The 26,624-nt window shown below is 45.2% G+C and overlaps 2 protein-coding genes across 2 annotated transcripts in view; one reads left to right on the forward strand and one right to left on the reverse strand.

Annotated features, from left to right (window-relative positions):
* LOC144094943 (glycine receptor subunit alpha-2-like) overlaps nt 1-5,918 on the forward strand; it is a 31,906-nt gene extending 25,988 nt beyond the window's left edge. The window contains exons 7-9 of the mRNA XM_077628810.1: nt 558-699; nt 3,167-3,386; nt 4,732-5,918. Of these exons, the coding sequence (XP_077484936.1) occupies nt 558-699; nt 3,167-3,386; nt 4,732-4,899 (530 nt within the window). The 3' untranslated portion in view covers nt 4,900-5,918. The remainder of the gene's footprint in view (nt 1-557; nt 700-3,166; nt 3,387-4,731) is intronic.
* A 2,285-nt stretch (nt 5,919-8,203) lies between these two features.
* The window catches only part of LOC144094944 (uncharacterized), a 32,323-nt gene continuing 13,902 nt past the window's right edge, over nt 8,204-26,624 (reverse strand). The window contains exons 4-5 of the mRNA XM_077628813.1: nt 18,073-18,361; nt 8,204-8,693 (exon numbers count right to left, since the gene is read on the reverse strand). Of these exons, the coding sequence (XP_077484939.1) occupies nt 8,418-8,693; nt 18,073-18,361 (565 nt within the window). The 3' untranslated portion in view covers nt 8,204-8,417. The remainder of the gene's footprint in view (nt 8,694-18,072; nt 18,362-26,624) is intronic.

Raw genomic sequence — 26,624 nt, forward strand, 5'->3', positions numbered from 1 at the left:
CCTCTACGTCCGAGACGTGTCCTCCATTCATTATAATATTAAACTGGTCTTCCTGCCATTTTACTTCTCCAACACCCTCTTCGACCCTTTTGGGGAGGTGAAGGCAGAAGATGACGTGTGACTTCGCGGGAGCTTTCCCCACATAAGTGCATCGCTGCTTGTAAGCGGGTGTAGGTCGGTTCATCTCGCCAAGGAAGGCAAGGTCCAGATACCAGAGCAGAGATTCTGTAGCGGAATACAATGTTATTTTAGGTAAAATGTTTTATTTAAATTCCTATTGAATCTCGTTTATGACCTTGTATGTGCTCAGGTGACGTGACCAAGATGTGATACCTTATAGACACTGCACCATCATGAGCGTAATCGCCGCAGAGCATTCTTCGCGAACCGCACCCTTTATATTTATGAACGTGCCCGCTATCTGACCAATGCAGCGAAACGCAATATTTGTATTTTGTGCTGAAAACCAGCCCTCCACGAGCGACGCTTTGCTGTTTCTTAATTTCGCACTGCTCTTATCTCTGTAAGCTACTTCACATGCCTTCAATGTTTTTCAGGTGTCTTTTCGTGCCTCCAGGTGAACTTCCTGCTGGAAAGACAGCAGGGGTTCCACATGATACAGACATATTTACCTACCTACATCCTCATCTTCGTGTCCTGGCTATCCGCCTGGATTAGACCAGACGTCATTCCACCAAGGTAATTTCATACCGCGCGATTTTCTTATGCCACAGCCGCAGAGAGCTGAGTATACGAACGTGCAGAAGGTTGGTGATGAGAAACAGCACGGATCACTTGGAGGAACGCCGGTGCATCACGGCCACTGTAATAAGACAAGTTAGAGTAAATATGCATGGAATGCATATTAACATGTTCTATAAGCAAGCTATATTAAAATAGGAGCGCTAGCTTACACGACGAGACAACACGACTAGACACTTGATGTCACATCTTGTGTTCTGTGTGGTTTCATACCGTAAAGTCTGCACCGAAGTTGTAGCATTGCTCTGCTATTATAGGCAAATAACTAGCCTCCTTTAAAGCTTTGATAAGGAAGCTATTAACACGAATTTATTAGGCAGAAAAAAATACTAACTAGTTAATTGCTGTAAGGTGAAAACTTTACATGCAGTCAGGTTTTCGCGCTTTTTGCAGCAGCTGGTAGACTGGAGCCTTGACTATTGTACTCCATGCTATTACAATTGCTAGCCGGACGGACTCGAGCAAGTAGCACACCGTGCTTGCATGCCCTATGATTTGAGCTCTCGGTCCCCAGTTTACTGGCTCCCGCTCTAGCTTTTATTTTGGCATTAATGAATTATTACTCAGAATATAATGACAAGAATCCTTCTAGATTTAGCGCTTTTCTTGCCCAGTGCTTATTTGAGCCAACGTAAGCAGAGCAAAGCGGATTTCTTCCATTATCCAATCCATGGAAGGTGCCAGGGCCCGTGTAAAAGCAGACCATGAGAGAACAGCTCTCCAATTTTTTTTAGTAATATCACGGGAGCGTCCACCAGGCGGTCGTTCAGGATCCCATGCAGGAACGCAGGAAAAAAACGGACGAGAGTACCCACATGCGCACAGAGTGCTTGCCAGTTGCCTCGAGCGAAGATTTTAAAAATATCTCCTAGACGGAAAGCTGGTGCCACCGTCTATGCGAGTTTCTTAAATAACACTTCATCCATCGTGGCAATGCCCGGAAGACGAGGTTTCGTGTTCGTCTTGGCTCGTGTTAGGCGGAAAACGTTGATTTTGCTTCGAAATTGGTAGTTTAGCAACGACTATCCTCTGTGCGCAGATTTAATTCTTACGATACTGCGTTTTTCACTTCATTAGATTTAACGGAAGTGAGAGTTCGGTGTTAGGACGGTATAGAAATTTTCATGGTATTTCTTCTAGCTTTGCCTCGAGAAGAGTGGTATTTTTGCAGCTGAATCGATGTTTTATGCCCTACAATAGCAAAGCCAAGCATGATACCTCGTTTTCCCGGCATTCCAGAGCCACTCCATGCATGACGGATGATGTGTATGGCCGCCAGCTTTCCGTGTAGTTATATTTAAAAAAAAACTGCACGACTGCGACGTGCGTTTGGCTTTGGTGCTTGCGTGACACTATCTCCGCTGCTCATCGGCTCGTCGAGGAGACGAGCAGTTGGGATAGTATAAAGTATGCAGAATTTCGCCACTGCGGGCCTGCATGCAGCGCTGAACGACCGTCCGGTCATTGGTCCCGTGGTATTACTGAAAAAATAGAGAACTGTACTACAGCGTGATAGACGAGAGAGGAAAGAAGCCTCAAACGAGACCAGGCAGCTGCGGTCGGAGACGAGTGAACACATGACTGAGCTAGCGGGGAAGAAGGGTTTCTTTCGCTCCGTGCTGAATGCTTTGTGCCTCTCCTTGAATTACAACCTAAACGTTTCTATTTAGAGGTTTGTTCCAGCCCATTGATGGTACTTTTGTCAGAGGGCCTTCTAAGGTGCTCCTGCCTGAGCAGGCTACATATTGTTTTGCACTTCAGGACGAACGCATATGATCTTATGCATGAAGTACACTTTGGCATATCTCTCATCCTTGTGGAAAAGCCGGGATGCTTCTACAAACTCTGTGATGATGGTTCCAGAGAGGAGTAGCTTCGGCTTCCAACTTAGAGAAGTAGTGTAACTCCACGGCTTATAAACGTTCCGTGTTGATGGTGCTGTTTATTCGCGGTCTTGTTTCGGCGCTCATTTTCAGCACCTGAGTATAAATTTGGGCTGCAAAATGTCGCCAAATGTCCCGCCCTCTCACTGCCATAAATTGTTTTATTAACCGACAGAGAGCCAGATCCGCTGCCACCTGTCTCTTCTTTGCAGAGAGAACTCTTGCTAGACAGATCGCTGATGGCAACTGCGATGGTAGTGGCATTCACTATTGAGCTTTGTTTGCCTAATGTTGAACGGCGTCATGGACGTTCTTGCAATGTGGCTTTCGTTTAAATGTGTGGACTGGGCTAAGAGTTGCGCATTTCTGCCTCGTTGGGGCCGTCTCAGCTTGTTCATAAAGTCGTCGATAATGAAGGGCACGCCAGCAGCTCTACCACGCTCTAAATTTGCACGGAATAAAACGGGCGGTAAGGTGTCCGCCATTTTGGTCGCTTAATTTTCTCTGCTTCGATTTTGCAGGGCCATCATTGGCGTGAACACGCTGCTGACAATGGCGGGCATCTACTTGTCCCTGAGCACTCACCTGCCCAAGGTGTCGTACAACAAGGCCATCGACGTGTGGCTTGTGGCGTGCATTCTGCTCATCACTGGAGCGCTCGTCGAGTTCGGCATTGCAAACTACCTCTTCCGCAGCAGGCTCACCCGGGCCGAGTTTCTGCAGGCAATCAGCGTCTTCAAGGTTCCTGCCTTATATCCATTATCTTGATAGTGACATGAACAACGGATAGCTAAATTGATTTGCTTTTCAGACTCTTCTTTCGCGAAATTAATTATGAGGACTGACGGTTCCGGGGTAGACGCATACGCTGCTGTCCTAGCTAAAGTGTATTTACTGATGTAAAAGCAGTCCGACCACCTTGACCGACATCTTCAGAAAGGTAACGTGTAAGAAACGCAGGACCGCGAAGGCCACAAGGAACACGCCATTCTTTTGTAGCTGTCAGTTCGATTCTTGGTTACTGCGCGCTACAGAGAGAACTACTGAGGATACAAGAAAAAAAAAACTTGTACAATGTTCGAGCTCACAGCTGTTTATTAAACATGTAATTCTTGCTTCTTGTACATTTTTAACGCATATGTTTGTGATATTTGACCCTGATGATGCATTTGACGCTCTACCTTCATAACTTGATTCTGTTTTTGATTAGCTCTTTCAGCCGCATTGCAGTCCATTGCACTGACAGAAACTGAAATAGAACTAATCTGAAACAGAATAAAGCGATAAATAGAGGAAAGGCCACAGGTGCATCATCAAGATCAAAACCGGACCCAGCGTGCCCTAAAAATGTAAAAAAAGCATGAATTACGTATCTAATAAAACGTTGTGAAACCGCCCATTGGCTGCACTTGTTTGTTTATTATATCTTCAGTAGTCGTATGTAGTCGCATGCAGTAACCAAGATTCAGAACCAACTGGCCTCCGTTTTAGCACTGCAGCCAGTTCACAGTATCCTTCTGCACTTCATTCGTTCCTGACCTTGTGGACTAAACTACATAAACAGCACTCGCTTCTGGCGACTTCAGTGCGCACGGTCGTAGCAATGGGCAAGGGTAAATGTAAAAAAGCCAACCAACATAGTATAGCGCAACTAACAATTTATCGCTTTGAAACATGGGAAGTTATATGGCGAATTATAGTGGAAGAAGCGCCTTCGCTGGCAACGTGTGTGCATACTACATTATCGCTACTCCCACAGAAATTTCTATTTGTTATTGCTGTTAGCTGCTTCCCATTGCCTATGCAATTGGAAATCCTTAAGAATAGTTGTTCCCGTTGTCTTTTGTGTTCACTCTAGTTTCCTGTGAACGCCTTCTTGATAGTTTTTTACCCTTTTCATTAGAAAGCGGACGAGACCTATGCATGCTTTGATGGCAACTTTCAACGCCCAGGCAGCCTTAAAAACTGTAAAACTGTGAAGTTGGTGAATTGCCAACTGTTCCAACTAAGATGTTCATGTACCGTCCGCATGTTATTGCGTGACGAGCCTCTGTCCTTGCCTTCAATGCTCTCCGTCCAATTCCAGAAAGACAAGTTGGCAAGAGACCCCAGCGGCCTTCCTTTGAACCAAAAAAGGGCCTTCACCGTGGAGCGCTACTCGAGGGCCATGTTTCCTCTTCTCTTCCTGGCGCTCAACATCGTCTACTGGTCCGTGTACCTCAGCAGGCCTCTCGTGGAGGCGGAGAGGATCTGAGGGCTTCGCACATTTGTAGTTTGCCGCATACAAGTGGAGACGGTTTCTAATGTTCGCAAGCACTTTACCTGACAGCGCAGTTCCGAGAATAATGCGCCAGATAATTTGGGCTTGATGTAAATGCCAGCAGCTCATTCTGTCTGCACCGCCGCAGTATATTAATGATTGTTTCGACGAGAGTTATCTAGTAATTTCATGTGTCTCTTTTCTTGCGAATCTATAATTCTATTGTGGGGAATAGTTCATACAGAGCAAAGAATGGACAGATGGCTTCACTCTATAGTTAGCAGTGAAGCCGGGACCGGGATTCCCGTCCTGCGGCAGCTTGAGATAAGCGTTTACACTTTTCTCCTGCGAGTGTTTGTGGGATGAATGTATGGTAGTCTGTGTATTGTATTAGACAAGATAAAAGTTTTTCAACGTATGATGCAGGAGAATGCATGTCTAAGCAGAGCACACCACTGGACTAGTTAGCCTGTTAGAGGTAGTAAGAAAGAGCTCGCGATAAGACGACGACGGAAAGGGACGACCAGGAGAGGTGCCCTATGTAGTCCTTTTTCGTCCTCATCTTCTGTTTTCTTTCTCGCCAACACCAGGGCGTCGTATTTCTTGAAGCTGTTCTTTTTACTCTTGTCTTGAAACCAAAATTCTGAAGTCCCGATTTGGCGCCATCGTTGTAATCACTGATAATTTAAAGTGAAGGCAAATGAAGATCCCATTAAGTTAAGCCGCGGAGCAGTGCCTATTTTTGGCTGCGGTAAACTGCGCTTTCTCCGAGGCGCAGGTTAGTTGTTGTTGTTGTCAGCCTTTCAAAAGATAGGCTATTCGGTGTGCTGCTGGACGGTGTCTTCTTTCTTGTCAGGTGTTCTGCTGTTAAGAATATGAATCTATTCCACTCCAGGAGGGACCACAGCCAGCACAGTGTATTTATCGTGATCTATTTACGAATGCTTTTGGTGCAAGTTTGTGTGCTTACTGACCTGAACATCTTTTTGATATCTTGTGTACAAATAAAGCATTCGAAGCTACGCATCTCAAACAAGGCATGGATCATTGCGCCCTTGCTGGACTGTTGCTTAATCACAGACAGTAAGGCAGCCAGTACAGGATATGAAAATTATTATAGTATAGCGGAATGAGAAAGGACGATATGACATTACAATTAGAACAGCTTTGCAGCAAAGCATATAATCTGCTCGGGGAAGGAAGTCACACGGCAAGTGTGCTTTCATTTCGTGTACTACACTGTGAAGAACTTGAAGGCGAAGCTCCATAGTGACTTGTGCAAGGCGTAATTGAGATTTTATCACGGCTTCCACCACGAGTTGCAGGTTTGCCCTGTGCTGGTGAAATGCGCTGGCACAGCGGACAACGTCGTTTTATGAATGGATGCAGCAAACACTCGAAGCGGCTGAGGTTTTGTTTCATGAGCTTTTCGAAGGATTTCAGAGCTTTGCACCGTCAGTGGAACTGTGCCGATGTCGAGCGCATGAGCACATCATCTCCTTCATTGTTCGAATCAGCCGCTATTAGATTTCATTGCCGATAAATTAAAACGGGCGCGGCAGCAGAATTGCTGCTTATTTTTTTACACTTCCCATTCTTTAAATGAGGTCTTAGGTATGAGTGAAAGGTACAAAAGGAAAACGAACAATAAAACAACAAGAAAAACATGGGTTAAGATAAAGTGCATCGCAATTGTCATTAATGCAACAGCAATAAAGAAGGAAACTTGCCACAATGCATGCACAGGTAATTTCCTTACATGCAAAAAGAACACACTGCCGCGATAGAGGCAGGCATCGCACTGTTTGCATTTCTTTTTAGCGTCCCCGTACCATGAGTGTACGCAACGACTGAATGCATTTGACGCATGTTTTCAAATAAGCAACGCAACGGTGTAGCTGCACTTAAAACTAACATTTATTCACTCATTGTTCGCGGTCATCTATTTACGTCAGATACGTGTCTCTCGAGCGGTTAAGTGATGCACGCCTGCACTGGCAGGTGGCTGTTCCAAACAGAGTCCCGGTGGGTGCGTGAATGATGTCATTAACACACCCACCGGTTACGCCGACGGCGACGACGCCGGACGACCACGACGCGCAAGCCAGGGACGGTCGCCTAACAGCTGTCGCTGCAAAATGTATAAAAACATGAAGAGGATGGGAACACACTTCAAACCATTGAAATTCGTCCGCCGTAGGCACCGCTGCTTCACCACGCTGCGGTGCGAGCTCATCGCTCTCTTCTGACACGTCGAAAACATGCTTACTTCTGCATAACTTTGCTTCTTAACTCTGCTGACATTGCAACCATCTACGGCGGCTGACACTTCGAAAACCAACATCGCATGGTCACGTCGCTTGCTATGAGACACATCTACGTAACAGCCAGCGACGGTGTGCAGGCGAGCGCCCATGCGAACGCGGATGCCACCGCTGGTAGCGCTGCCAACGTGGTGCGATGCGCTTTGTTTTGGGGTTGCGCTGTCCCAGTCGCGGATAGAGGTGTCATTCGCATTGAGGAAGAAAAACTCAAGAGAGACCATCGCTATCTGAGCAGCACGTCATATAGTGTGCCGGAAATCATGTGCTTTCGAACGACTACTGGGAGTCTTTGGTTGCCGGCGCAGCCAATAGTAACGCTAGGCGTGGTGGCGTCGTCTGCGGCATTGTGTGCTGCGCATGCGCAAGCGCACCGAGACGGCAGCTAAGTTGGGGGGGGGGGGGGGGCAGGTGGAGCTGGCCTAACAAACTCTGACGTAACCCCCTCTTCTGAGTTCTTTCCTTCTTTCATGGGTCACTCGGAACCGAAGCTCGGTGGTGTGATGATGCGCAACTTCAAGACTGTATGAAGCATACTACGTCCGAGTTCTTAGGTGCCACACATTTGAGCTAACATGCTGAGTTTGCGGTTCATTGCACGCTAGTGATATCAGGTAAAGGAACCGTGCACATGCTACTTTTGAAGAGTAAAATCTATTTTCGCGAGTTTAACGAGTCTAGCCAAATGTTAGATCGCGCGTTCATTTTAAGCAAGCAGAAAAACTTAGGTAATGCACCTATTGAGCAAGACTAAAGCCTACGTGACTCGAAACCCTTCATTTTCAGTAAAGTTTTGATAATCGGCTTCTGATAAGTCTATCGCAAAGGACTGTTGTATGTCTTATTTAAGACACAACTCAGAAAGCTGATAATGCGTGCAAGGTGCATAACTTTGTGTAATGAGAGCGTTGAAATAAACGGGTGCAAGAAGAAATGCATTATGACTTTATTCATCGATTTGTAACCGTTAGCTTCGCGAGGTCTTCCGGATTCGGTTATAGAACACGAAAAAGCACAGTTTCCACTTGTAACCGAAACCTGCCCTAACGGTAAATACTACGGAAAAAGCCCGAGGAGGAAGTCAGTGTCTTTTTTCATTGCATGCTCTTATTAGACTTTTTCGCTCTTTTGCTACTGAACTTTTGCTACTGAACATACGCGGAAGCATACGTGTGCATCTGCAGTACCAAATCAGTCGAGTAGCTTTATAAGCAGCAAGACGAGCTTGAGCTGACCCAATGGCGCGAACTGTCCGCCCACATTGAACTCAGTGGCCTGGTTGGCCAATGCTGGAACTCCGCGGAAGCAGCGCTCGAAGACCTCCAGCTCGGCGAGCGCTTCGTCCTGGTTACGCGGGAAGGCAACCGCGACCGTGTTGGCCGTCGAGCCAAAGCTGTCGCTCAGGCTGCGCATGAACGCTTCCAGCTGGCTGCTCGGCATTGTACTCAGCAGGGCCGCCGACGTCACCTGCGACGCACATGAAAAGCTGGCGCTCGTACGCGTGACTCCGACCATACTATCCCCGTCGACCACAGTGCCATAAAACGGACCTGCTTGCTGCCAACGTTGACGAATGACGCTTTGTGTTTCTGTTCCTAACCATGTCTGGTGACGTCTATTACGTCCAAGTGAAGAAACGTGCGTCACCTAAAGACTAATGAGATAGATGGCCAATTTCGATGCGTGAGAGGCAGGTAGAGTTGGAAGGTAGAGAGCATCAACGATAAGTGAGAGAATACTAAACGTATGACGGGCAGAACACTGCGGGTGTTGCACATGGACAGCACCGAGCGCCCAATCCTCGGGAGCTCGGGGAACAGTGAGGGAAGGCGAGAAAAACCCGGAACGATAACAGTAAGCTTCAGCTAAAGGTTTGTCTGGGCTACCTTAGAGAATTGCTTTATAATATTTGACTTTCAAGGGCGGTGAGTACATTGTAATGCTGATAACGGGCGCCAAGCAAGAGCTGACGAAATAAATTTTAATTACAAAAAACGTCTTTAAAATTTTGTATTCTGGTTAAGACAGCCTCACTACCCGCATTTTAAAGCTGAAGTGATTGCACTCTCGTCGCGAAATCGCAGACTCAGGTCACGCAATCAGAACTCTTATACTCCTGACTATTGCGACAAGTCCCGGGCGAGTTTACTAAAGCGAAATACAAAAAGTTTGCGCGTAATACGGATCAACAAAACATCTACAGGTATGTGTGGTGAAGCTTAACATATTCCAAACATGAAGACAGCTCCGGCGCACTACGGGGTAAACCGGAAAAATTTCTTTGTGGACACAAGACGACGGGTATTTGCAGCACCAATTATGTAAAGTAGCGCGGTGGTGCGGTGGTGCCACGAATGTGCAGCGCCAGTTAAGGCAGTTCAAGCGCAACTTAGCACTTGCTGCTCCCCAACCGAATAGCCGAGCTTTTTCACCGCCGCTAGATTGCAGCCAACAGCTTGCCGCCCACATCAATGATCGCCAGCATCCGAACCATTTTGTGATTTTTCAAACAGCGAATCGCAATGAAGTTTTGCTGTGAACCAGCCCCAGATATTTTCCTGAATTGCATGTATACACACGCAATGTTTACGATTGCAGGGATGGCGTAGTGGTAGAGCATCCACCTCGCGTGCAAGAAGTGCCGCGTAATACTATTGACGCGGAATTCTCCACCGGGTCAAAAAAAAAGAGAAAAACAACCCGCATGTCGATCGAATTGGATCAGCAGCGCCTGCGATGCAGAATGATCTCGATGACCAGAACAGACTATACCAGGGGGGCCAAATCCTGCTCTAGTGAGGGAGTGCTTTGAATAATAATAATAATAATAATAATAATAATAATAATAATAATAATAATAATAATAATAATAATATTAATAATAATAATAATAATAATAATAATAATAATAATAATAATAATAATAATAATGGGTTTTTGATGAAAGGAAATGGTGCAGTATCTGTCTCGAATATCAATGGACACCTGATGAACCGCGCCGTAAGGGAGGGATAAAGGAGGGAGTGAAAGAAGAAAGGAAGAAAGAGGTGCCGTAGTGGACGGCTCCGGAATAATTTCGACCTCCTGGGGATCTTTAACTAGCACTGACATCGCAATGCACACGGGCGCCTTAGCGTTTTTCCTCAATAAAAACGCAGCCGCCGTGGTCGGGTTCGAACCCGGGAACTCCGGATCAGTAGCCAAGCGCCCTAACCACTTAAACACCGCAGTGGGTGATAAGAATGTCTGGCTCCGGACAGGCCGCCATTAGAAAGTGAATTTGGGAAACGCTAGAACCTTATTCAGGATAACTAGCCCAACAGTGCTGTTCGAGGAACTAGCGGGCATTGAATGGGATGACATAGGGATTAGTGAAGATAGGAGGACAGGTGAGGCGTATACAGTACTGAAGGGCGGGCACATATTGTGCTCTCGCGGATTAGCGGACAGACGAGGACCAGGTGTGGGATTCGTCTGCAATCATTATATAGCGGGCAACATAGATGATTTCTGTAGTAGTAGCGAGAGGATGGCAGCTATCGTAATCAGGCTTAATAACAGGTACAAGCTCAAGGTGGTGCAGGCCTGCGCGCCTACATTCAGCAATGATGAGCAGGTCGTCGAAATCTTCTATGACGACGTGGAATTGGCAATTAACAAAGTAAAATCAGAGTATACTGTATAATATTGAGCAGTTTCAATGCGAAGGTAGGCAAGAAGCAGGCCGGAGACCAGGATTTAGGCTTCTATTGCGTAGTCTTCAGGAGTAGCTGGCGGGAGTTAATAGTAGAGTTCGCAGAGAGAATTTACGGATCATGGATATCTTCACGGAAAGCGGCAGCGCGAGACAACAAGGACGAAAGAGCGACACGGGAACACAGGACAAGCGCTGACCCGCGTCTCCCGTGTCCCGTGTCTCTCTTCCGTCCTTGTTGCTTCGTACTGCCGCTTTCCGTGATGATTCACCAAATAGCCCGCACCAAGATATTGTAGCGACCCGCGCGGCCGGCAGTGCGCGTCATGGCGAAAAGGAAGAAGTGTCCCCAGCTCGCGCTGGGGCGAACGCTTGGGACCTTGGCCAGGTCAATTTATGAGCCGCTTGAGATAAGCCTGAATGAGATTTTTCCTGTTTGAATCTGCACCAAATCCTGGCCAATCCCCCACAGTGAGTATGTGCCGTCGAAGTTGAGGCAACAACAACAACCTTGGCCAGTGCCCGACGCTTCCGCCGCCACTCCGCTGCTGTCTCCCCTTCGGCAGCCCTCAATAAATGTGGACGCGGTCGCCTTCCTGGGCGACCTCCACGCCATTAATCCACGAACGCCATTAATCCATGAACGTGGAAAAGCATCAGTGTTGAGATTAAAATGAAATAGACTTCAGAATATGTGCTCAACCTGGTATCGTGCAGGATGTGGAGGTCGTCGGAATGTTTTGTTGTAGCGACCAGAGAATGGTAAAGTCCCGAATTAGCTCACACCTGAAGGAGGAACGAAAAAAGCTAGTGCAGAGGAAGTCCATTAATGAGTTAGCGGTAAGAGGGAAAGTAAAGGAATTCAGGATATCGCTGCAGAACTGATATTCGGCTTTAACTGAGGAAGACGATCTTATTGTTCAAGTAACGAACGATAATGGCAAAGGTATCTTTACGGAGTGCGCACTAGAAGTAGGTAATAGGATGGTTTGACAGGATACCGGCAAGACGGAGCGTCTGATTAAGTGACGCCAAAGCATGAAAGCGTCTAACCCTACGGACAGAACAGAAGTGGCAGATCTTCCAAAGTTAGTAAATAAGCGCAAGGTAGCGGACATAAAGAAGGGTACTATCGAGAAAATCTAAATGTTCTAAACAAAGGAGTTAGCATAAAAGGAGTGAAGAGAAAACGTGGCAGAGGTGAAAGCCAGAAAACCAGAGAAGGCAGGAGAGCGAGTTGACGGGCTAGTTGGTATTGCACGGTGTAGGAACAGCGCTAAGAACAGGACAGAAGTCAAACATGGAAGCACAGGGACGAGCGCTATCAACTGAATCTTTATTTCGGAGCACAAACATATATAAGGTGGCAGCAAGGGGGTACAATCAGGTATGCGCGGTCACATGGAAACAGTGAATGGTCACGTCAGATAATGAATTTAGACATCTGAGGCTGAGAAGGACGGAAGGGAAGAGGCGATAAAACAGACTAAAACCGATAAAAAAACTGCACAGTGTAGAGGGCCGTCACGCGAACTAAGAAAAAATAGATGAAGGATTACACAGGATGCGAAAGTATGGCGAAAAAAAAAATGGGTTTATAAAAGTTTAAAACTCGTGGAAACGATAGCGAAAGAATAAAAACATTAAAAACAATAAAAATTGCTGTGTGCGGGTAGCTATCACCGGGAACCTTGCAAAACATTGCAAAAAGTGTAATAACGGCACCTGCACCCCTGTATACGACGGGTGCGCGATCATTGGCAAAGGACGGGATCGCTTATCTAGAGAAATAATCGAAGCCATCGAAATCCGGCGTGCCAAGGACTGCTGTGTGAGCACTCTGTCCATCTGCCTTTCTGAGAAAGAATTGATGTTCTTAAAGGCAGCTGGGCATACCTTTCGAGAGGTGACTTAACTCAGGGTATTTGTGTTCTAGCAGACATTTTTTTCCCCTCTCTCTTGTTCCTTGGGGTTCAGGGTGCTTTGGTTTTTGGAGTTTTTCGTTGACTGCCTTCAAAAAACTTTTTAGTCTTTTTAACTTTTGGCCCCTGTTAAACTTTAGAAATGTTGAACGCCCTCTTTACATGTTTTTAGCCGCACACAGCAATTTTTATTGTTTTTAATGTTTTTATTCTTTCACTATCGTTTCCACGAGTTTTAAACATTTATAAACCCATTTTTTTTTCGCCATACTTTCGCATCCTGTGTAATCCTTCATCTATTTTTTCTTAGTTCGCGTGACGGCCCTCTACACTGTGCAGTTTTTTATCGGTTTTAGTCTGTTATATCGCCTCTTCCCTTCCGTCCTTCTCAGCCTCAGATGTCTAAATTCATTATTTGACGTGACCATTCACTGTTTCCATGTGACCGCGCATACCTGATTGTACCCCCTTGCTGCCACCTTATATATGTTTGTGCTCCGAAATAAAGATTCAGTTGTTAGTCAGCGCCCGTCCCTGTGCTTCCATGTTTGACTTCTGTCCTGTTCTTAGCGCTGTTCCTACACCAGAGAAGGCAATAAAGTAGCCGAGAGTTCTACACAAATTTATATAGTAGGCAATCTAACTAGAACGGTAATGAGAGAGGCAGTAGGGCACAGCAATGAGACATCCCGCCAGTAACGAAAGAGGAAGTAAAGAAAGCCTTAGGAACAATGCAAAGAGGGAAAGCAGCTGGTGAGGATCAGCCAACAGTACATCTCTTGAAGGACGGAGGGGATATTGTGTTAGAAAAACTAGCCGCCCTGCATACGCAATGCCTTATGACCTCGACCGTACCAGAAGCTTTGAAGAACGCTAACATTACCTTAATTCATAAAAAAGGAGACGTCAAGGACTTGAAAAATTACAGCCCGGTCAGCTTACTGTCAGTTGCCCTCAAGGTATTCACTAAGGTAATCGTAGATAGAATCAAGACAACCCTACACTTCAATCAACCAAATGATCCTGCAGTCGTTTGTAAAGAATATTCAAGAATAGACTATATTCACACTATCAATCAGGTGATTGAGAAATGCGCCGGATATAGCAAACCTCTATATATAGCGTTCATTGATTACAAGAAAGCATTTCTTTCAGTGGAAACCTCAGCAGTCATGTAGACATTGCGGAATAAGGGTGCAGCAGAGTCTTATGTGAAAATACTGGTAGTTATCTATTATGACTTCACAGCTGCCAGAGTTCTTCATAAAGTCAGAAATAAAATTTCGATATGGAAGGTGTGAGGTAGGGAGACATGATGTCGCCAATGCTATTCACCGCCTGTTTACATGGGGTGATCCGAGGCCTGCACTGGGAACAGTTGAGGATAAGAGTTAATGCAGGATACCTAAGTAATTTCCTATTCACTGATGACACTGCCTTGCTAAGTCGCTCAGGAGATAATATGCAAACCATGATGAGTGAGTGAGAAAGGCAGAGCAGAGCGATAGGTCGTAAAATTAACATGCAGAAAACCAAAGTAATGTTCAACAGTCTCGCAAGAGAAAAGCAGGTCACAATTGGCAGTGAGAGGAATAACTAGAAGAATAAGAATGGGGTGGAGCGCATATGGCAGGTTTTCTCAGATTACGAATGGCAGTTTACCAATATTCCTCAGGAGAAAAGCATACAACAGCTCCTACCGGTACTCACCTACGAGGCAGAAACGTGGAGGCTAACGAAAAGGGTTCAGCTTAACTTAAGGACAACGCAGCGAGACATGGAGAAAATTGATAGGTGCAACGTTAAGACTCCAGAAGCGGGCAGAGTGGGTGAGGGACAAACGCGGGTTGATGACATCCTAGTCAAAACAAGAGGAACGAATGGGCTTGGGTGGGGCATGTAGTGCAAAGGCAAGATAGCCGTTGGTCCTTAATGAGGGTAATGGAGTGGATTCCAAGACAAGGCAAGCGTAGCAAAGGGTGGCAGACAGTTAGGTGGCCGGATGAGATCAAGAGGTTTGCGGGGATATTGTGGCCGCAGCTGGCAAAGAACACAATTATTTGGAGAGATATGGGAGAGGCTCTTGTCCTGGTCAGGTTGATGATGATGATGGTTTAAGATAATGAGCTGAAATTCTGCCCACGTTGATGCAACTTGACTACTCAGGTTAATAATTCTGGCGCTACGAACAGCTTTGCCAACCTCCTCCTTTCAGTTAACCACAGCCACCAATCCGTTAAGACTGCGGCAATTCCTGCTCCGACCTACACATGGGCGCCTCCATACTGCTGCGCTACACCTGCACTACCCCTTCAGAAAGCGGAAACTAGCCGATAACTGGTGCTGCTGTAGGCGGGAACTTATGTAAAACGAATACAGAAGCGCGATAGACGCGCGCTGCGCTGGGAAAACGAATGCGAAAGTGCTACATTCCTTGAAGGGATACATGGAGTGAAGGAAAATCGAATTTTTTAAACGTATAAAAAAGAATTTTGGTATAGGCTTCCTACAGTAGCATGTCGATCAACGCTGAATTTTGGCGGCGGTGCATTCGGCATTATTTGAAGAAAATGCAGTATCATTTGCCTCCTCCGTTTGACAGCGGTCGAGATGACTGCCTCGTTGCCCTATGCACGGCCGTAGATCGAGCGACCGCGCCCTATTTGGCTCGTGTGTGCAGATGATGCATGTTTCGCCTCGGTCGGGAATCGCGGCATATTTATTGTAAGCAAACAAGGGCCTACGATTGTGGTTAAACTCGTGCAAAGCACCAATTACAAAAAACTTGTGCAATACAAACAGCGCTCACAGCCTTAAAGCGATGGCTGACATGGTGTGTCCACTGCGTTTCACAAGTTCCCGTATAGAGAACAGGGTGCTTTTGTGGGACACAACGGCAATTGCTCAGTGCTCGCGCTTTCTTGTCTCATGTCGGCAAGACTGCCATGAAAAAGCAGTGAGGAATGTTTTCGACGATAGAAAAAATATTAATTAAAAAAGCAACACTGCTGGCGGGAAGTGTGCGGATATTGATTCTGATGACGAAATTTTACAATACATAAACATGGCGTTCATAAATTCTTTCTTGTTGAAAAGTGCTTTTCTTGAAATAACTGCAGACATCAAAGTAGATTAGAACTGTTCTTGTTCCCAGTTGTGCACGTTGCACCCTCTTCGGCTGATTCAAACACCTATCGGACTAATAGGGGACGTATGCACCATATACGGGAATGTATTAGACCAATACATCTTTGCATAAAATTTTGGGTTAGGGAAGGGAAAGAGGATTGGATGCTTGCGTTTACATTGAATTGATATGGTAAGTTGTAGTTCCTTGCGGAAGTGCAGCCTGCACGCGGCGGCATTAGAAGACAGCCGAGCATAAAGACTGGCCGATCATAAGTCCTTTCTGCACTGAGAAGCTACGGTTGTTAAGTTTTTCATAATGAGAAGCTAGCTTCGTTCTTTAATGTCACCGTTCTTTACCAGTTTTGCATTCCTATTCACGCTCTGTTCAGCATCTGTGAATGTCCAGGTGTTGCCAGATGTTGCATTATACGGCTAACGGTAAGGTTTAATCTGCTTCGGGAAAGGGTCAACTGTGCACACCATGTGTAAGACACGGCAGTGGCGCAGGTCATTGTGCCAGCAATTGCGCTGACGAATACCGAATGCGGGAATAAAGTTTTAAATGAAAATCTCACACAGTCAACACGCAAAAAATTGCAATGAATGTCTTTTTAGAGCGACAGCTTTTGAAGGCCCGTACTTTGAGTTTCGCGTCGTCGTAGTAGTAGTAGTGCGTAACGGTAGGATGGTTATCACAGGAACCATCCGGAGGGTGGTTACTTTGGAAGGAGGACGGTATGGCAAGAGCCGAGGAATGTGCAACCGAAGGGTTGTTAACACGCCTTGAGAGGACGAGGACATAGCGAGCGGGTAAAATTGCGCAACCGAAGGAGGGTTCCCAAGAGAGCCACCTGAAGGATGGCTATCGTTGAAGGAGGAGGGTATGGCGATACACGGGTGAAATCCGAAACCGTTTGAGGGTTACCGTGGAAGGAACAAGAGTATGGCGGGAACAGGAGGAGTGTTTCACGCTTAGTTCGCAGCGCCTGCTATGAAATACACAGCGGCGGTGGCACTGTGCGTCTGGAACGGCGTACTGAACACTAACGATAGTCGAAGGAGAAATGTTGTGGGAAAATAAAAAGCATGCTCTGTATATACAAGCATGTATCTGCATATGTGTATGCGCACTGTATATGCGTGTCGCTCTCATATTCTTTACCTCAATACTGTCACGTAGTCCGACTGTAGTCCGGCGTGCAGGAAGAGAGCGAAAAAGGTATATTGGGCTGACTTCAGCCCACATAGCACTGAATAACTGTGCGGCGGCCTAGCAACAAGCATGCTTCGCGGTGGGCGATCAGAATGTCCACCACTCTCGTCCATTATTAATTTAAAGCTGATAGAACAGCGCAAACTCAACTCCGCCCGGATTCGATCAATCTAAATAAATCTAGTCGCGTCTTGCATCACAAACAAAGCGATAAAGCCGCGTGCCAGCAGCTTTGAAGAATAAATGAACAAATAGTACAAAATATGCGGCAATATACCGCGAACCAAATGAAGAATACTGTCGCTGAATCTCGCCTTACACAGCGGTAACCGTCTTGCGATTTCTTTTATGTGTCCTGAAAACCTCTTCGGGACTAGGACGGCCCTATAATGCAGTTGGGAGGATGAAGGTTAAAGGAGAAAGCTGGTAAAAAGGGGGGGAGGGGGAACGTCACTACTGTACAGAGGCGTTTTAGGCGATCGTATAGTGCATCTACACCGAGACGGTTGCGCAATTCTTTCATGGCGGCGTTCTCCATCCGCTTCATTTCGCTTCTCTCTTCAGTGACATAAAAATCGATATGATGCACAGGGATGAATAGCTACACACACACACACACACACACACACACACACACACACACACACACACACACACACACACACACACACACACACACACACACACACACACACACACACACACACACACACACACACACACACACACACACACACACACACACACACACACACACACACACACACACACACACACACACACACACACACACACACACACACACACACACACACACACACACACACACACACACACACACACACACACACACAAAACATTCATTCGAGGATATTCGCGCGACTTTACCATCACTGTCCTCCCGGTGGCCTCCTCGGTGAAGTGCGATGTGACGGCGTGTCCCTGAAGGCCGGCCATCGTCACGTGCAGCGCCTGGAACATCAGGACGCCAGGAAGCACGTTACGGAACACGGCGCCACCGTCGCTGCCAACCGACGGGAGTCGGGGCCGGGCCCAAGGAGCTGGTAGCAGCGCTGACGATGCGGCCACAGTGGCGGCCGCGGCGGCAGGGCCGGGAAGGTGGCGGGGGTCGCTTTCCTTACGTTTCTGCTGCTGGCTGTTGCATGCTGAGGACGGTCTGGAAACAGTGGTAAGTAACGAAGGAGGTCCGCACACCTAATTCTTGTCCTTGGTGTGGGCAAATGACCTGTATGCATGGAACACTTGGAAAATTTTTCGCCGGTGGTTAGTACTGCTTTGTTGTTCTAACGAACATGTTTTTATCAGCAATTTCTAAGACAGCCGTTTCTTTTGAAGATGTTACAAGTTGTGATTTTAGCGTGCTGTGTCCAGAGACGAACTCTTTGTTGGATGAACTTTCCCCCTCCTCCCCAAGAAAACAAAGCTCTGATGCGGTGATAGCAACGAGTTCGTCGTCCTGAACATGTTCGCCAGCACTAGTAATACTATTCCGCAGAAGCCATATTTATACCTCAAAAGGACTATTAAAAAATGGTGGCTGCCTTCCCTGAAATACCTGATATAAAGGTGCCTATATGGGCTTAGGAGTGGCCCAGAACAAATAACACTAAGCAGGACGTGTTCATACAATACACACCAAGAAAATATGCATATGAGTCGAATAAAGAAGGCGAAAGTTTTGAGCGAAACATCCTCAAGTTGCACCAAAAATTGACGTGAATTAAACATTAAAATATATAAATAAATAAGCGGTAAAGATGTTAAATTATTATCTCAGGAAAATAGAATGTTTTTTTATGAGGAACAGACATGAAACGAAATCTATCATAGAGTCCAGAAGAAAATGCTACCGCTCAGTTTCTTTCTCGTTGTCTTTTTTTTTGCTGGTAGCGGCTATACTTAAGGCAAAGGCGAGTTCCTAAGAAAGAATAGCATAAAATCGGCCCTCAAATGAAGCCCTACAACACACGCCGAAATCTTCCTGGGAGGCTATCGAGCGAGCAAGGTAGCAGGCGTCGAAAGACTTGAAGGCTAGCTTTAGAGTAGCGTTTATACAGCAGATATGTTTACACAGATTCCCAAAGAGCTGTTCGTAGAGTCATGCAGAAACGAGAGAACAAAATGTGTGCTATGCAGCGAAGCACGTGGCAGGCAACACGCATCGCCGCCTCGGTCATCACCGAGGGAGAGCGTGTTGGACGGAATGAACCACATAGCAACTGCTGATGAGTCAGTAAAACTGGTCGGCCAGGTTGATTTATATAAGACTAAGTAACTGCACTGCAAATGGGACAATGATGGCGCAGAAACACTTAAGACTTACAGAAGCGCAGACCATCAACTTTAATTCGCAGACGAATGCAAGGCGTATTTCTACGAAAACACCTTCAACGGTAGTCTGCCTGGTTGGGTTCTTGAAATAGTTGAAAGAAAACTGACGCCAACCAATATTTTATTTTTGCCCAACGTTTCGGGACAAACTCGGCCTATTCTTCAGGGGTGGCTAAAGTGTGCGCCAGCAGCAGCGGGGGGCTCCAAGTGCCCGGTATAATACATCGGCGATACAAAATACCTGCACCAATGAATAACGCAACATAAGAATGACATCCGGCCAATGAACTAAGAAGCCAACCCTCTCGCCGAACACTAAGAACGCGCTGACCACCGGAGAGCCTTTGAGGAGGTGAGCGTCTTGGCCGTGGAGCCAAACCTATTCATGAGGAGACATGTCGAGTCATATGGCACATTCGGCTCACAAAGGCGCCGATGAATAGGACTCCAGGAACGCTCCCCCCGCGTACGTTAGTGGACTGTGCCACGTGCTAACAATGGCAGAGCGAAGGCAGCCCCCCGCTGCTGCTGGCACACAAAATGTCACCCCTGAAGAAAGAACCAAGCTGGTCCCGAAACGCTGGGCAAAAATAAATAATTGGTTGACGTCAGTTTTCTCTAAACTAAAGCGTATTTCTAAGAGCTCTCAGAAGCTCAACTACGATTGAATAAGTGCCAAGACAGCTGCAATCATGTCATGCGATATCTGTGTTCTGAGCGAGATTTTTAGCTTTGTACTTAGTTTTTATAGTGTTTCTGCTTCATTCCTGGTTTTTATGGGTGTCAAAAGTTCTCTCGCTTCCTTTGTATAACGATGACTTAGTTGACGTAGTCTTTTGAAGATGCACTAGTGCGTGCGTTCTCATTATCTGGGGGCTTGGCCCGCCATTCTTGGTTGCATGCACTAGTGGCTATAGATTCGAAACCTTTTGGTAGCACTCTGCTTGTTGTCGTTGCTTTTGTCTAGCATTAGTGAGACTCGCGTGTTTGCTTTAAGCGAGTGATTGGTTGTTTTATTATTGCTTAGTAAGGGCCTGCTTAGTAAATGACCTTCACTTGGATATTTTTGCGCGATATGGATTCTTGTTCGTTTGATTACCGCTGGATGAGCATTTTTCACGCGCACGCCGTTGGATTAGGTTCTAAGTGAGCTACTGAGATCGCTTATAAACATGCCTCGCATTCCTTCATGAAGCAAAGTTGATAGTCTAAGCTTATGTCTGTCTTTAGTATTTCCGCGCCGTCCTTGTCCCCTTCGTGCAGCAGTTTCTTCGTGTCTTGCTGATGAGTGACGCATTAAAAATAATCTCAGGGACCTAAGGGTGTTCTCAGAAACATCATATTTCCAACACGAAAGGTTGTTATAGGGGACGTTCACGCAATGTGGAGCATGCCGTTACAAAATTCTGAACCTGTGTGCGTAAGTTGCAGCTTAATGCTGAATAACGAGACGAAAAGTAAGATATATCTCCTGGTAGTTAAACTTAGCCTATTTTTCAACGCTCTTAACACAATTATAAGAGCTATTCCCTGGAAGAACATAAGGAGCCTTGCGCTCTTGTAACACAACATTCCTGCGGGCTCCCTCTTGTCCTGTTTTAGTCGCACAGCAACCTTTTCTTGATCTCTTGGAACTCAGGACTCTGGAGTGACAAACGAGAATGTGATGACTACTCATGAACTTGCTACCGGCATTTAAAGGCGGGTTCCTCAACCACGCTTGCGGTGAAGAACCGACATTTATGAAGAAGGCTCTCGGCTTCTACGGTACGGCGAGGCGGACGCCAACAACTGCGCCCTACGTGCGACAAGCATACGCCGGTAGAACTCTCTTCTTGACCTCTAAAGTTGCTCTTGCAACGTAGCGATCCATCTTTCGAGAAGGAAAGCGAAACACGCTACGATCGGGCGGCCAGAAACATCCATGACCCCAATGTACTGATGGCCTATCTACGTGTGTGCTTGAGCTACACGCTTAGCCCGCACACTAAACACAAATCAACCCAGATGGGTGTTTTTGGCTTGTCCTCTAGCGTCCTTCAAAATAGAGGTTCGATATACACCGTTAGACTTGGGGTAGATTTCAACACCAAAAAATACGGAGGTCTTACGGTTGGCGAAGGGAGCAGATTGGGTGTAGATTTTTACACCAAAAAGTACGAAGCACTTGCTGTTGACAATGGGAGTATATTTGGTGTAGATTTTTACACCAGACGATGCACTTCTGGTTAGCAATGGGAGGTTTCAACCGCGGCGATACGCTGAGCGGTGTCGTGTTTATGCAGGCGCCAATATTTCGCAACGCCGGCATCTAGGAGGAGGAGGTGATGACAGCGCTCCGTTTTTCTATATTGCATTTTTGCTCTTTCTTACAAGGCCACTAGAACTGCTAACTATATAGGCAGAACGGGGCTAGTTAGTTAATCACAATAATCAGGTTCGAATGCGCTTTGTAATCATGAACAAAGCCCAATCGAACTTCAATGTTGAGATATAATAACCAGCCCCGTTCCGTCCATGCCGTTACGAAGTAGTACTGTAAGGAACAGGGCAAGAACGCTGGATACAAAGTGCATCGGACCGCTGTCTTCACCTCCTCTTTAATGTCTGCGTTGCACGATCGTGACGCCATGCATACACACGACATCGCAGTCACGTCGCAGCGTACTGCCGTACATCGCGGAAACAAAACGAGACCAGCGGTGGCGGCAAGGAAACGTCTTTAATCTGACTCCGCTGTGTATACGGCACTTCTATGAAAAATACAAAAACCATGGCTCCAGCGCTAGCCGAAAGTATCTTGACGGGGTGGTTCGCCATGGGCAAGAAAAGCATTTGGGGAAACGACAGGCAATGAAACTGGAAACAAGACCGTGGTAACGGATCTACGTGCCAAATTCCTGCAACACATTTTTCTTCTCGTAAAAGTATACCATCTCTTCACTGTGGTCCAAAAGCCGAATCCCTGAAGTTAAAGGACCTGAATGGTGCACAAGCCACTTGCGGGCCTCTCCACATTGGACCAATAATGTTTGCCATCTCTCTGCCTTTAGAAGTTTTTAAAAAGAATGCATTTGTATATTGTATCCTTAAAATCCTTTCATTACTGTCACTTATTTTTTCAGTCCCTAATGGACCTTTTTAAAGAAAAGTTTGAATTCCGTGCTCCACTCGCGCATTGAAAATATTTTTCGAGCACCATTTTCATCCAGTCTATAAGTCCTCAAAGTCGATAAAAGCAGAAGGATTCGCCGTAAGGATTACACAAAAATATTGCAAATAGCTTGTGCTCTGTGGTTTTATTTTCGAACAAAAATATAGTTCTTGGATTTTACCTTCGTAGTACAAGGCACCTGTGTAAGTTTGTTAGACATTTTTCTTCCGAGACTGCAGTTTTAAGCACTTTACAGAACATTGTTACTAGCACGTCCTCAAAACACTGTTCGCAATTTAACTTGTGCATGCGACTTATTCCTTCCATTGGATGTTCGAAAATACTGAATTACACAGACCACCGCTACAAATTGCGCTGGATTATCACAAATGTCAGTTACTAACCTACACACATATCTGAAATATTAACACCAGCAGCATTAAAAGGCTGCTTAACATGTCAAGCTTATTCAATTGAAAAGAAATTGAAGAGCCTGCGTAAAGTAAAGGTCACAAAGACATGTAGATTACAATTTTATTTTTTTGAATGGAGGACAATAAACAACACTTGAAACCACAATTCTTGGACAGGTATTAGAGACAGGGACTAACTTGAAATCAGCACCTGAAAGTAATCAAAACGATACAATAGCAAATCCTTGAAAAACAATCCAGAGTTGACTTGAAAACTTCGCTACACTTCAGACTAACTGGTGCTGTCAGATAAGATTAGCTAAAAAAATTTTATGCACCAGACAATTCCCAGTGGCTAATTCCAAGTGGCTAACTTCAAGATGCAGATTACAAACTACAGTAAAAGAAATACTAAACAGGCATCCTAAAGCAGCCCACTAAATCTACAGTAAAATATCACAGGTATCCAACCTCTAATGTTTGTGTTTGTTCTTGAGAAACACATAGGATGAACATAACCTTAGAAAACGTATACAATACATTCAATTTAACACACAATCACATAAAAAGAACACAAAACAAAACTTTACACTCAATATATGGAGGCCTATGCTCTAGAGAAAGTTTATGTGCCCCGAAAGATATGTTAGCCACCCATTTGAAGGAGCCTGTCGCAAATAAAATGCAGCAGCACTCTTAAATTATATAGAAAAAATTAGAATACAGAAACACATGCACACATGCTTTTCAATCTAGCTAACAAGTAATGACTCAGGCCGAAACACAAAGAATTAGTCAACCTAGTATTACAAGACTGTGCGCACTACAGGCAAGGCAAAACACATGGGCTAAGGTCAAAGCGCTAAGGACACATGCATTCTGCTTGATCGGGAAAAAGGCATTCATCACCTTCACTTTAGGATGAAGTGAAGAAAAATTTCAGAAAAGTTCCCATGGCAACTGATCAGACTAAGGACTAGTAACTCTGTGATTAAATAAGTAATTGAATTTCTGAAGACCTGTGTCTAAGCACATATTTGCTTGAAAACTTAATTGTTCACCAAATCCATTATCAGCATTATTTTTCCTAATTAAAGGATATGTATAAATGCTAGCAAATGTGTCATGTGGCAGAATGGGAAGTCTATAAAAAAACAAAAAATACAAAATGCTGACAGTGCTCCCGGGAAGCTATCCGAGCTAGATGCAAAAAGGAAAACCATGATTAGCCCATGCAGGGACAAGAAACCAGTGGGGTGATGATTCTTAGGGTCAACGAAATGTTGCTGTTCCTGTGTCATGTCTTTCGATGCTGCCACATAATGCGAGTACAGCATTTGTCGAAGTTCAGAGCCCAAGGAATTCGCTTCTGAGCCTTGTTATGCATCGCTAGCATTCCAGATCTCTTGAAGGTACAGAAATTCTTGCCTTGACCACCATGAATGTTGGACATCCATGGATGCTCAGAGGCCTTATTACACGGCTTAGAAGCCAAACCCCTTGGCTCTGTACTTTTTGACAAAGGCTAGACATCAGTTTTCTCAAAGATTCATGCTGATATTGTTTTCCTTTTTCTTCGCTCTGCCCAGCTGTATCATGTCAACATTGAGAAGTTATAGCAGCACAGTTTGTGTTCCACTACCAGTATTCCAAACAGTACCAAAAAACTAGACATGTAAAACATGTACAGGCAGATAGAAGAGGCAGCTGTGAAGGAAAGACAGTGGTTTTTAAAAACTGATGAACTCAAAACCATCGAAGCGTGGTTTATTTTAAGCCAAGTATCTAAAAGCACTCTCAAGAAAGGTCAGCAGACAGAGTGCCTTCTTTAGATTTTCCAAACGGAACACCCAGAAGGCTGCAAACAGTAGAATACCCACAGAAGCGATGAGGTTTTCTCTACAAGGTGATGGCCAATGAACAGGAAAACTGCGCCTTGATAGGTGAGGAGGCATGCTGTAAGTGCTTGGTCCTGCAAAATTAAAAACAAAATATCACTGATATTTCTAACACTTGTAGAAGTGCAAAAAAATACTTTCGCATTTCAGTATAATGCACATTAAGACTACACTCCTAGGTATGAATTCATGAGAAGGTGGTCTCCCCTCCTCAAAGTGAGAAATTTTACATAGAAAAACTATGCTCAACCCAATTGTTTCAAGAATAATGTCAAAGAAATGCGAGGTTCAAACATGTCACTGACCGATTTTTAAAGATAATGGTAACCAGGCTAATGTGCTTGGAGCTATCAACACTGTCTAGCTTCAACTTCATTGCCCACCACTATGTGCAGGAGACCTTGGTGACAAGTTTTGTATCAAAATTTTTTCATTCATGATTCGTTAGTATGGATGAATCACTTTTTGAGAATTTTGCTCGGAAACCAGTGTCTATATTACAGAGGTGCGACTGTAAACATGATTTGTCCATTAGAGCCATGATCACATTTAATGGGCCACCACAATTATGAAAAAGTTAAACAAAATGCTGCAATGGCCTCCCTGCCAAAGATTTGAAAACCATATTCTAGCTATAAGACAACTGAGCTGCTCAACCTCATTTAATTGCAACCAATGCAGCAACAGCCTAACTGTAATCGAACTAGAGGCTAAAGAAACAATGGTGAGCCACTGCTCATAAGGAAGCGTGATACAAAGTGCGTATTCGAAAGGTACAGCTGCACACGAAAGCTACCACTCTTGCTTTATTCGTGACATTTGAAACATATGGCGACTACAGGAATTTTTGCTGAGCATCGAAGACACAAATGTTCTCTAGGGAATCACATTTTGAGCACCTATAACAGCCCGGGAAGCAACAATCAGTACCCCCCTGACTCATATTTGCGTGTGTATAATGAAGACCTAAAAATACAAAACTGGTATGGTGTTGTTGAAAGTGTATATCGCCATTATACACAGCTTGTGAAGTAGAACTCCACAATGATTGGATGCCATTGAAGTCTACAACACAAAACACTCTTTTCCAACTGAAAATAGAAAATAGCTGCACTGTATCCAGACCTCATTACCATTTTTCAATAAAATGAAAAACCACAGTCGCAAAAGCAAATAATGGTGATCGCCTCTCCATAGTTTCGTGCAAGTCTAAAGAAACCACGACCGTCTCAACATTGGATTATTTGAAAAGAGTGGTAGTGAACACGCGTGAAAACGATACAGTAGCAATGCAAATCCTAAAATAGCAGCGTGTCAGTATGCTGTTATCTGGTTTAGTCATGAATGTACTCTATTTTCAGAACTGAGCATAGTTGCAGCAGTTACACTGGCTCCTTATTCCTACTATTGTTTTTTTTAATTGCTTAAGTACCTATGCCTGAATTTTAAAGAAAATTCCTTGGGGGGTCAGCAGCTCCTTACTTTCACTGTTTGCATCCCACCTCTTTGTAAGATAACGAAACACCAGGGCTTTGTGCCAGCCTCATTCTAAAAAAATCGCAAAACCCAAGATTTGCTAAGGCTCGTGACTTCAATGCCTAAATTTGAGTAACTTCTGTGCCT

The sequence above is a fragment of the Amblyomma americanum genome, chromosome 6, assembly GCF_052857255.1.
Source record: "Amblyomma americanum isolate KBUSLIRL-KWMA chromosome 6, ASM5285725v1, whole genome shotgun sequence".
Classification (NCBI taxonomy): domain Eukaryota; kingdom Metazoa; phylum Arthropoda; class Arachnida; order Ixodida; family Ixodidae; genus Amblyomma; species Amblyomma americanum.